Source organism: Muscardinus avellanarius (assembly GCF_963383645.1).
Source record: "Muscardinus avellanarius genome assembly, chromosome: 8".
In the NCBI taxonomy this organism is placed as follows: domain Eukaryota; kingdom Metazoa; phylum Chordata; class Mammalia; order Rodentia; family Gliridae; genus Muscardinus; species Muscardinus avellanarius.
In genome coordinates this window covers 27,610,628-27,623,390 of record NC_137794.1, presented here as the reverse complement: position 1 = coordinate 27,623,390, position 12,763 = coordinate 27,610,628, and the positions used below count along the sequence as shown (strand labels likewise).

General features: G+C 33.4%; 1 protein-coding gene across 41 annotated transcripts in view; it reads right to left on the bottom strand.

The window, feature by feature from the left end:
- The window catches only part of LOC308265769 (regulating synaptic membrane exocytosis protein 1), a gene marked incomplete at both ends in the record, with an annotated part of 229,736 nt that overhangs the window by 162,640 nt on the left and 54,333 nt on the right, over nt 1–12,763 (bottom strand). For all 41 annotated transcript variants that reach the window (XM_080699656.1, XM_080699636.1, XM_080699659.1 and 38 more), the window contains 7 exons: nt 666–822; nt 3,798–3,869; nt 4,907–5,060; nt 5,186–5,357; nt 6,348–6,478; nt 8,768–8,880; nt 11,154–11,200. In XM_080699656.1, the coding sequence (XP_080555782.1) occupies nt 666–822; nt 3,798–3,869; nt 4,907–5,060; nt 5,186–5,357; nt 6,348–6,478; nt 8,768–8,880; nt 11,154–11,200 (846 nt within the window). The remainder of the gene's footprint in view (nt 1–665; nt 823–3,797; nt 3,870–4,906; nt 5,061–5,185; nt 5,358–6,347; nt 6,479–8,767; nt 8,881–11,153; nt 11,201–12,763) is intronic.

Genomic DNA, 12,763 nt, shown 5'->3' with positions numbered 1-12,763 from the left:
GTGTATCTTCTCCAAACAGGCAGACTACTAGGAAGCCATGTACAGTAACCAGTAAACACACAGAAGTCTTCAGACGTGCTGGCATCATACAGAAGCCCCAGTTTAATAAATGTCTGAAGAGTATTCACTGTCTATGCTTTGCCTGTGCTGCATCTCCCCACCTTCTCCTGCCTCCCTATCACAAGAGGAGGACATCTAGATAGTTACAACTTCAGAAGTCTAGTTCAAGTTAAGCTGGAACGAAGGACTGCAGTAGATATTTATTTACTTATCCATGCCTGTAAAGTGCTTCAAAGAGATATTAATAAATACCTTTAAAATACATTCTACCTCTTACTTTTATCCTTTCTGTCACTTCCATCCACAGCTCTGATTCATTACTAGACAATTTATTCTAACAGGAGAGAAAATTCACAGACACAGTTACTCAAAAGCTGTGCTTTGGACAAAAACTTCTCCCACCCTCTGGGGAATTTCTCAGGATTAAAGAAAAGCTGTTGCTTAGGTTGAGTAAATTATAAAGCATTTGCCTGCAAATGACTCTGGGAAAAAAAATAACCTGGCTGACCAAAGCGTCATTTAATTTCAGTTAGAGTCTTGTGGCAATTTACATTACATTAGAAAAAAAAGCATGTGAGAGACACTGAAGCCTTGTGGAGGCCTACCTCTGTAATGGCACATTTGGTAAACGAGAGCGTGGCCTTCCCTGATCATCGCCACGACGAGGAGACACCGAGCGGGAACGGTGATGAGTTGCTCTTTGCTGCTCTGGCACAGTTAATGTTGTTGATTTACTTTCTCTAGCACCAGACCTATAACCCACTGGTAAGAGTATACACGAGAAAAAAAAAAATAGTACTGTTATATAATGCAACATTAAAAGGAGATAAAATTCTATTAAATCAATAATCAATTTGTTAATATTAAATGCCATGCAATCAGTATTATTAGCCTTATCCTAAAAGCCATAAGTATACATACACAGTTGTAACATACATGCGGAAGGACAGGTTGCTGTTTAGCTGGAAGCTACATGGAGATACTGAATATGAACATGGCATTGATGACTCTGACACTGTGATGAGGTGGGATACTATTTTAAAGAATGAATTAGCTAGTGACCTTTCAGCAACATAAATCAAGCATTTGACAGTGAACTCTAGTTAACATACTAATGATGCTTAGAAATTTATTTCAATTTAAATACATTGTTTGAAATTTTCTTCTATAGGGTAAATTATTTAGTCGTATCACAAATGGCCTCACTAATAAAAAAATCATTGATTTGAATTTAGAAATGAAAATAACATCATGCCATTTTCATTCACAAATAGTAGTAGATCTCCAATATTAAAAAATACTGATTATGAATTTTGCAAACCACAGATAGTAAGGTAATTTTCAAATAGAAGTACTGTATGAGTGGAGATGATTATGGCAATGATACAAAAAAACCTAACACTACTAAAACATCAAATCTACCCTGTACATCTGAAACTTTCCATAATTTGGTAATTATTAACATAAATGAAATTACCACAATTAACATAATTGTAATTAAAAATAAATTCTAGGGGTCATTTATCCCATGAAGTAAAAAGGTTTATATCATTTTGAATTTGGTTAGAACAAAACAGTAACCTCAAATCCATAATAACTTAGATTTTAAAAGTTTCTCACAAGAGTCACTTCTATTAATACAAGGACATTAAAAAAATGAAATGTGGTGAAAGGAAAAATAGTTATATTTACAACAACTTAAAATGTATATGAATCATGAAAATATTAGCTGGGCAACTCAAGCTGTTGTTTATATTTTATTTGATAATCTCACATTATTATTATTAATAATTACTAATTATTATTATTATTGTTTGTGGTATTGAGGATTGAACCCAGGGGCATTCTACTTCTGAGCTACACCCTCAGCTCTATTTTATTTTGAAACAGAATCTTACTAAGTTACTGAGGGCCTCATTAAGTTGTTGAGGCTGGCTGTGAATCTGTGATCCTCCTGGGATTAGAAATGTGTGCTACCATGCCAGGCTCACATTATAGTTTAAATATACCATAAAACATAATTTATACATAATTATTAATTAGAAATGATAATTAATTTAGAAATGATAATCCCTCAGCAGTTTATACGCTGTAACTGTATCATCTCATGACCAAGTTTAAGATAGAATAAAAAATCTTTAAACATTTCACAAAGTGATATTTGATAATAATGAGATGTATCCACATCTACATAAATTTTTTTCTTCAGAGTAGACACTAGGAAATATAGAAACAAATATAAAATGACCTCTAAATGTATTGGAGAAATTCATTGTGTTGATCACTTATCCCCTTCATATAGTTTTAACATCTTGACCATGCTAAATCTTTTGTTTTTATTTAAAATGTGTATTACTGTCATGTATTATATTTGCCACATATACTTTTTATAAACTACCATATATCAATAAACTGGATCCATAAAAAGCATTTCTGAAAATACAAATGGAATTTGTATTTTCAAATACAAATTGCACCTATTTATTAGTGTATGAGGAGACATCTGAAATCCAAAGAGTGAAAGATTCTGTACAAACTATGGACAATTTCTATGGGTTTAAAATATAAACAGAAAGTAAATAGGAAATGTTATCCATCATTATTCAAAGCTCCCACTGATACTTTGATATCAAAGAATAATAAGTAAGTATGTAGATGTGTATAGATGTATTCTTTTTTACATTATTTGCTATTTTTATACAGTACTAAATATTATATTTTCTCTTAATTGTAGAGAGCAAATGAAAACTGGTTTCAGAAAATTCTCCATAATTTTCTCCCATGTTTAATCAAATTGTGTGCATCTGTAAAAAATTGTGAACTTAATTACTAGTGTGGAATCAATCAATTTTAGAAAAATTACTGCCTTTAAGCTAAGGAATTGCCTATCTGACAAATTACACAAATTGAGGGGATGTATGACAATATTTTTCTAAAAGATCGCCACTGATAACTCATATTATTATGTTGCAAGATTTTCTTTTTATTTGAATATTTACCTCCTTTTTATTAGTAAATTAAGGAGACAGTACAGAATTACTGCCAATGAAGGATTTACTACTTGATTTTACACACTTTTCTTACACATGTCAGAGAGGAAATAGAAATTTGACCTGCACACTGTCACAACATTTTTACCAACCTGTACAATGACAAAGAGATGCTGACTTCACATGAATATCAAATCTTTCTAAAACATTTTCTTACTGAGAACATACACATAGGTTCTAGGGTAAAATAAGTAGTGAACACATCACAAAAGCACTGACGTTAGAGCCATGCCGCATGCAACTTTAAGCCCTGCCATGCACTTCTCTCAGCATATTCCATGGAAGGCTACAGTATTTTTAGAAAGAGAGGAAGGAAAATCACAGATAGGCAATGGAAAAGAAAAGAATAAAATTTTATGTAAAAAGTTAACCATATCCTTTCAAAAGGAAATTCATAGTTTCACTTATGCTCAGAGCATTGTGAAATGATGATTTAGTTCACCTAACTAGTTGTCCTTTAAGGAAGAACCTGACTAAATTAAGTAAATAGGGATTCTTATTAGTAAATTCTCATTCATTTTAAACTTTCTGAACAATTTGAAATGCAAGTCACCATGGAATAATATAATATCCATTTTTTTTCTGCACTTCAGATCCCCAGTTTCGTGTCCTGAAGAAATCTGGGAGTGGACAGTGACAACAAGCAAAGAAGCAGAGTGAAGCAGAGCCATGCCCTTCCCCACGCACCTGGAGGCACCACTCCAATACCATCATCAACCTCATAATCTGAGATGTCACTATCACTGATTCGCTGGGATCCTGCACAACGGTAAGGCAAACGGACACTTCTGTCTGGTTGGTTTATGACATTTTAAAAAAGCTAATGACATTGCTACTAATACTTCTGAACAAGAGTAGTATAGTGTAAACATTGAGTTGATTCTTAAAGAAATAATTTTTGTTCCCTAAGGACAATATTTTCTCAGTTTCTCCCTTACAACAGTATACTAAAGACATATAAAAAAAACAAAGGGAATTTACAGAATAAGGTTATATTCTTTAAACACTGTGCTAAAACCTTATAGCAGTATTTATACACTATTTTCCACACAACTAAGTGCCTTTCTCCACAGTTCAGGGAAGATGAGACTGAGAGGAAAGGTTGGAGAGACCCTCATGGCTGGAGCTCTCTTCCACTCACAGTGTTGAAAGGGAATCAGGGCTCTTTAGGAAATATTCAAACTTATCTTCTAGAATTAGCCATTATACTTCATTAAGCATTCATCTTGGGAAAATGATTGATCAGGGAAGTACTAACATGAAATATTAAATTATATGAAAAAACAATTTGGCTCCAGATTACTAAAATAAAGTTTCTAAATTTATGTTGTTAAATCAGAGGTCTACTCATCATTCAAAACTTACTAGGTCTGCAGAAAAAAAATTTTCCTAATCACCAGGTGAATAACAATAAACTTACTTTTCCATGTTTTAAAAAAGATATTTCTTATTATAGCAAAGATACCCATGAACTATAAAGTTATTAAGACTTACATGCAGCAGTCCACTAATAATGACAGAAATTACTCCATCAGTCAAACAATTAGCAACTCAATCCATGCTGCTCAAGAATTACAATTCACAGTATTTTAGCTTCGGCCTTGGAATTACTCTACTGTGCTCTCTATACTATTTTATTTTAGAAATGTAGAAAATAGTTTTTCCCAGTCTCTTTATATAAACAACTTTCAAATAAAGTTGAAACATTTTATTAGAAATAAATATCTTGAACATTATTCTCTAATTCTATCATTGCACAGTAATTACTTTCTGGTAACTACAGAGTCTGGACCTACTTTGTAGCTTTTTGCTAGTGCTTTCTCCATGAATGTGTCGCCTTGGCATGAAAGGTGATGGCTGAGGCAGAGGTAGTGAAGATTCATCGTGTGTCTGAAGTTTATACCAATGAGGCTCATCATCTAAAAGCGCTGTCTCCAATTCTATAAGGATCTGAAAGGGCAGTTCACACATTAAATTATGCACCTTCACCAAAATACAGTGTAATAGTCTCCTAATTAATACATGTGAAAAAACCCTATTAAGCATTTGACTTGAAGCTATACAGTATACATCACCTCTCCAAGAAATTCACTTTCTTCTTCTTGCACTCTCGGTTGATCCCACACAGTTATCTCTAACATTCGCTCTCTAAAATCTCTACGATGTACATGTGAATAGACAAAAGTTTGATTCCATTTTGGTTCTAGTACTTTCTTTACTGTTTTGGTCCTCCTTTTACTTTTGTCACTGAAAAATAAGGATGTTTTTGTAAATGAACAAGCAAACACAAGAATATGCTGCCATCTACTGTAGTTATATGTAATACTGCCATTGGTATTTTTACTATTTTAAAATTATAACATAAAAGTCAAAAGTGACTATACAGATTAATGGTATTCTAATTTCAATTACAAATGTAAGTAGTAGTTATGATTACAGGCATACACACACAAGGGTACATTCTAAATGATGCGTTTCTAACAAAGACTAATATATGAGCCAGCGGTGGTGGCGCATGCTTGTAATCTCAGTACTTGGGAAGCTGAGACAGGAGGATCATGGGTTTGCTGTCAGCCTCAGCTAATTAGTGAGGCCCTCCACAACTTAGTGAGATACTGTCTCAAAATAAAGAATAAAAAATAAGGCTGGGAGTGTAGCTCAGAGGTAGTATGCCTTTGGGTTCAATCCCCAATACTGCAAAAATAAAAATAAAAAGACTAATATATGTATAAGCAGGGTAATAGACATATTTGAAATTAGAAAATCGTTTTCAAATAAATAAAAGGCAGCCAGGTGTGCTGCACACTTGTAATACCAGTACTTGGGAGGGCTGAGATAGGAGGATTGCAGGTTCAAGGACAGTCTCAGCAAGTAGGAGACTCTCATCAACTTAGCCAGACCTTGTTTCAAAATAAAAATAAAATGGGGCTGGGAGGGTAGCTCAGAGGTAGAACACTCCTGGTCTCAACTCCCAGTACCACACACACACACACACACACACCACCACCACCACCACCACCACCACCACCACCACCACCACCACCACCACCAAACAACAACAACAAAACAACTAAAATAAATAAAAGGCTTCTGGGATTTCTTTTCAGGGAAAATTAAAGTTTATTTTGTCAGAATTATCTATCACACTCATACTTAGAAAGTAAACTGAAGAAAAGAAAATTCTGCCTTTTCTCTTTAGTACAGAATTTAGCATTTTTTTCTAAAATTATTCACTACCTTCTATCTGGAAGAAAATACATTTTTACATATGGATTCCTAGGACGTCCATCTACTCTAGTGGGTAGATCTGTTGCTTGCAGAACATTTACAATCAGCTGGTGTCCCACTTTATCATACCACAGCTTTACCTAAGAGCAATGCAGAAAAGAATTATTATTTATAAAAAAATAAAGCATTATGATTTCTACATAAAATATTAAGATTATATTAAAGACATTTCAAATTGTATTATGATACAATATCAGAGATTATTTCTAAAAAGAATACCAACTTGAAATCATAACCATTTTGAACTTAACTTTTTAAGCATTTTAAACATTACTTACAGCAGCCAGGCCTATGCTACTGAAATAAAACTAGCAATACTTTTTAACTCAAATAAGAGAATGTTTTTAAATTCTAATCACAAAAGTTTCATGATTACACATGTTTTGATTATAGGTTGGCTAAGTGTATTTTCTGGTACCATAGGTAATGTAAATAATATTTGATATTAAGCTAGAGAGGAATGGAAGAGGTCAGGAAACTTATTTATTGTGACACTATACCCAGCATTTCTACCATATATGCTGGCATTTCTTTCATTTAAGTTTTATGATTAACCTACTCAAGACCAGTATTCATTAGAAAGAGGGGAAAACAACTCCATGAAAGCCAAATGATATTTCTACTCACCCATACTTCATAATACTTAGAAAAATGGGGAAATAGCACAGTGGCATACTATTGTCAAAGTCCTAAGATCAAACTTGAGCAATCAGTACAGTATTTGTAGTGGCAGTGGTAATGACCCATTAAACTAGCAATGTTAACCTCAGTGTGTTTTTGTTTTTTCCCTTTATTCTGCAAGTTACTTTTGATCTTACTGCTGAATAATAAGTATAAATATGAGTGGTTAGTGGGCATATGTTGGAACATATTTAAAAGTCATGATAATAAACTAAGCTAATTTAATATGGGATTGCTTACTCATAGTAAGGGGCAGATTAAAATCTGGATTTGCAGGAATCCAACTCTGGTTCTCAGTTAATACCAGAGATGTATTTATTTTTCATAAAACATAAAACCCAAATAGGTTTTCACATTTCAGTCCCTTTAAAATATAGATAAAAAGTTTATATATACATGCGTGTGCATACACACACACACTTTATTTATTTATTTATTTATTTATTTATTTGGGTGGTACTGGGGGTGGAACCCAGAAGCTTTCTACCTCCGGGCTATACTCCCAGACCTTATTTTTAAAATATTTTATTTGGAAACAGGTCTCACTAAGCTGCTGAAAGCCTCACTAAGTAGCTGAGGCTGGCTTCGAACCCGTGCGATCCTCCTGTCTCAGCCTCCCAAGCACGGGGATTACAAGCGTGCGCCACCACGCCCGGCTACACACACACTTTTTTAAAAAAAGGTACCAGGGAAGATAAAATAAGCACAAGGGGCTATACTAAGATATTCCATATGTTAAAAGTTAAAAATGTTGCCGGGCGTGGTGGTGCACACTTGTAATTCCCACGCTTGGGAGGCGGAGACAGGAGGATCGCGCAGGTTCGAAGCCAGCCATGCTGGCTTAAGAGACCCTGTTTCCAAATGGAGGTAGAAGAGCTTCCAGGAAGCCCAATACCCCCCCCCACACACACACAAAAAATGTTAAAAGGAGAAGTCAAAACCAAAAAAGCCTTTGGAAATAATAAATGAGCTTACACTTATCTTCTTTGACATTAAAACCAAGAGAAGCAAAGAGATTAGAGAAATCCACACATTAACAAATAAGCAAAAATCAACTATTTGTAAGATAATTTGAAGAACAACTTTTCTTTTTTTTTTTTACCTAAATGTCCCATTTTCATCCTTAATGTACACACATGTGGCTGTTCATAGTAGCTCACATTTCTTTATCCCAGGTTTCTCAAGATCACATAAAAAGATAAAAGTGAGGGGGAAAAAGCTTTTTCAAAGTACCTTCAATGCCATCATTTCACGATATATCTTAGGATATTTTAAAAGATTATTTTAAATGTAAGTGTCCAATCTGTGATCCTCTTGTCTCAGCCTCCCAGATATTGAGATTACAAGCCTGTGTGCCACTAAACCCAGCTGTATATGATTTTTTAAGACAATTGTATGTAAACAGTTACTTTAGAAACATTTACATGGCATGCAAAAATAACTGATATTTTATACTTATTTATGTGACCATTTATCAATTACTGTTTAGAGCATCTGGCACATTATAGTCATTCAGCAAATATTTCTATATAAATACATGAATAAGAGAAAAGTTAGAGAAATGCATAAACACTGATGAAGTAGATTATGATGCCATATAAGAATATATTTCTTGTAGGTTTCAAGGAAAGTGAGACATTTCTTAAGATACACTCAAGATCTCAACATGAACAAAAAAATATACGTACAGAAAGTTGCCCTGGTAAGACTTGTGGGGCATCTTTTAAAGCTCCAGGACTTGTTGGAGAAATAACAGAAATTGAAGGCCTTTCCATCTTTTGAGATTCAAAGGAACTTGAACCTAAAATTAAAATAAAATTAAATAGCATTGATAGGTATGATAAAACCTATCTTTATAAAATGTTTAAAGTATCAGCTATTTGTATAAAATCACAATGAATAAAATTGATAATAGGAACTTTTCATGGGATAGCTAAGAAAGTAATTCCCTTTTTTAAAGAGATTTTAGGTGATATAACAAGATGTTATTACTTATTTCAAGATGAAAATATAGGACATTGTACAGCATAGGCTCTTGTATAAATGCATAGATAGGTAAAGGTTTCATGTATTTAGTGATAAGAAAGTTGGTGCTTTTTTTTTTGTGGCTTTGGGGATGAAACCCAGGGGCATTCGACCTCCAAGCTACACCCCCTGCCCTATTTTTTATTCTTTATTTTGAAACCGGGTCTCACTGAGTTGCAGAGGGCCTCACTAAGTAGCTGAGGCTGTCCGCGAACCGCGATCCTCCGGTCTCAGCTTCCCAAATGCTGGGATTACAAGCGTGTGCCACCACGCCCGGCGAAAGTTGGTGTTTTTATGTTAATTATTGTGGATAATGGGCCATTTATTATGAACTAAGAAATTAAAATAAATGCACATGAAATACAATTTATGAGCCACATCTAACTTTACATTTCATCAAAAATCAGGTTTATCTTACAGTGAATCTCTTAAGCCTCTGAGAAAGCTGCTTCTCATCAGTTCACCATAAATGACTAGCTTAACTTCATGTTGAGAAGCCTGGCTGTTCTCTTAGCCACTCGGTGAGGCTCTTCACTGTGAGGCTGTGCCCAGAAACATTCACAAGTGTAGAATGGATACAGAATGCAATTACTCTCCTAGTATGGCAAGCCATTCAAAACTTCGCAAATACTCCATTGAAAACTACTGTGTGCAGACGTTGCCCAGGGGTATGTTACCCACACTTTTTTAATACTCACAAATTAAATCTAAATTAAGCCACATGGCATCATTTTAGGACTTCCAAAGGAGAGTTACAAGAACAGAGCTATAAAATTGCTAGTTACTTTGTTTCTTTTATTAGTTATCTTTAAGATAAATGTTGACCAGATCTCAAAGTGGGAATATTACTGCTTCTAATAATCAATTTGCTTCTAATACTTAGTAAGCCATTAAATCTTATCAATTATATAAATAATGCAACTAGTCCCATTTTCCTCTTTGTATTGGTCCCTCAAAGCCATATCCGGACCAATTTCTAGCAGGTATGAAATATGATGCCATGCCTTTTAATGATAACTTAGTCTCTGGGCCCTTGTTTATCCTTTTCATATGTTTTCACTATCACTGGTTTCTCATAAAATAATATTTTATTATATATTTATATAAGAATACGTTCTGTAATAATACCTGGAGAATCAAGCCCAAGTACTGATTTATTGTCAATCCATGGCAAAGTAAAGGTGTGCGTGACTTCCACATTTTTAATAAGTTTCATTATCTGTAGTTTATTGCATACGTTATCTTTTCTCATCCCATGATTCTAATTCCCATGTAGATATTTTTTTCAACTGTATAGCCTCACAGTGAATTATCTCCACCTCACCCACTGACTTCCATCATCGTATCTGATCCTATATTGTGGTAATATTACAATTATTTGTTAATGTGTGTTTACCAGACTTCTCGCATACTTGGATGTTTACCAATAAAACTGAATAATCCAGTAACACAATAAATTGTTATGTACAACAAATAGAAATATTACTGGATACAGTAACTAACTTGAGAGAGTCCTGACTGTTAAAATGCAGAAGGGGATGCAATAAAGAATTTTGTGTAGTCACCAAAATAAAAGTCAAAGAAAAGAAATCTGTGTGTGTGTGTGCGCGTGCCTGTGTGTGTTTGTGTGTAGGTGTGCATGTGCGCATGCAGTAATGGGATTGAACCCAGGGGCTTTCTTCTTCTCAGCTATACCTCCAGCCCTATTTTATTTTTTAATTTTGAAACAGAGTCTCACTAAGTTGCTGAGGGACTTGCTAAATTGCTGCAGAGGGCCTCAAACCTGTGATCCTCCTATTTCAGCTTCCCAAGTACTGGGATTACAGGCATGTGCCACAATGTCCTATAAGAAAAATACTAAAGTAGAACTTCTTTGGATTTCTTATAATTTCTATGGTTGTCAAATTTTGATAGCAGTGAAGACATTGCTAGTGTAGTAATACCAATTCATTTATTTCAAATAACTAAAAATAATGGTAAGTATTGACCCTTCAATTTAGTTATACATGTTATACTTATACTATAATAACAAAGAAATCTTATACTCACTGGACTCCAGTGGAGGATGGGAGCTCTCAGGAATCCTGGGAATGTCACTAAAAGAAATAAGGTATGATGAAAATCCCATTAGGTAAACTACCCCGCCTGAAAGGCAATCACAGCCCATTTTATTTCACTGATGTGAAAAAATCCTTTTGCGTCATTACAGATGTAGAAATGGAGGAGAGTTACTAGTCAGATAACTATTAATGCGCATGAATGTCAAACACCACACAAAAAACTGCAATAAAAATAAGTTTTTATATATTTAACAGCAAAACACTTTCACATGACAACAATCAGACTAATATTGTGGATAAAATCACCACAATATTTTTACTACCAAAACAGAAGGTTTTGGAAATAAAAAAATGTTAAAGATAATATTTTACTTCAATTCTAGAAAATCAAAATGACACAGTTTTTACTAATCAGTAATATGCTTTACAAACACATCTGAAAGAGTTTACTGAAGGAAAGGGATGAAAATGTCTCTTGATAATAAAATAATATGGTGAATACCATGAGCAAGTTTAATAAAATGAAAAGGATGAATTGCTTTGGAAATTAAAGATGTTTCAAGCTTGCAACAAAAAAGCCAAAAAAGTTTATATATGTGAATATATAATGCATAAGCACATATATATCCTTTATAGATATTCAGGTCTCTATACTGAAGTTAGCTAAGTATATGGCTATTTAATATATGACTAGAAGGTGACTTGTGAGAACCATCCATTCCTGCCACACTCACAGATCACTCTGAGAAAATATGTAAGGTCACCTCACCCACTGTGACCTTAAGAACCCTGAACCAGTTTGGTTTGGATATTGTACTGCATAAAGCTTCCTTACCTCTCCTCTGCCAAAGATATTTTAGTATCAATTTAAGAAGATGAACAATATGCAAATATTAACATGGCAAATTAAAGCAGACTGGAGTTAGCTAGTACCAACAAAATTATCAGCATATTTTGAAGATTTTCTAATCACTTACCTTGCGACCTAAATTTTATTTTTCTTAACACTTTTAGGGGGAAATGAAAACAAAAACAGTTTTCTGATTGTATTTTGATTTCCCTTTGTCACTTTATTATATGAAGTAATTTAATAACCACCTATCATTTATTACTTTTTAGAAATAATATATATCCTATTATGTATTTTAGAAGACACATTTATTTTGTATTTTTGTATATAAAATTATTTATATAAATTATTTAAATTAACTTGTAATTAAGAGACTAATTAAAAAAAAACCTAAGACACAGAAAACAACTATTTACAACCTGCTATTTTCTTCTAAATTCATCTAAGCATATACAAAATGCAATATATTAAAAATAATAATATTTTAAATAGTATGAGCTCTTTGAAAAGTTGCTTTAGAGACAATTATAAAAATAAGAATTTTGAACTCTAAATCAAAGTATAGACTTCAGGTCTTATAGTTGAAAGAAGGATAGAGGTGAGTTGTTAAAAATTTAAAGTGGCGTTAAATCAAAATTTAATATTAATTGCTTCAGAAATATTTTCACACATAAATGTATCCTTGTTTACAAAGCCTTATTAATTTGTTCTACTCACAAATTATGTTTTAGAGTGGCTTTAGTGACAAT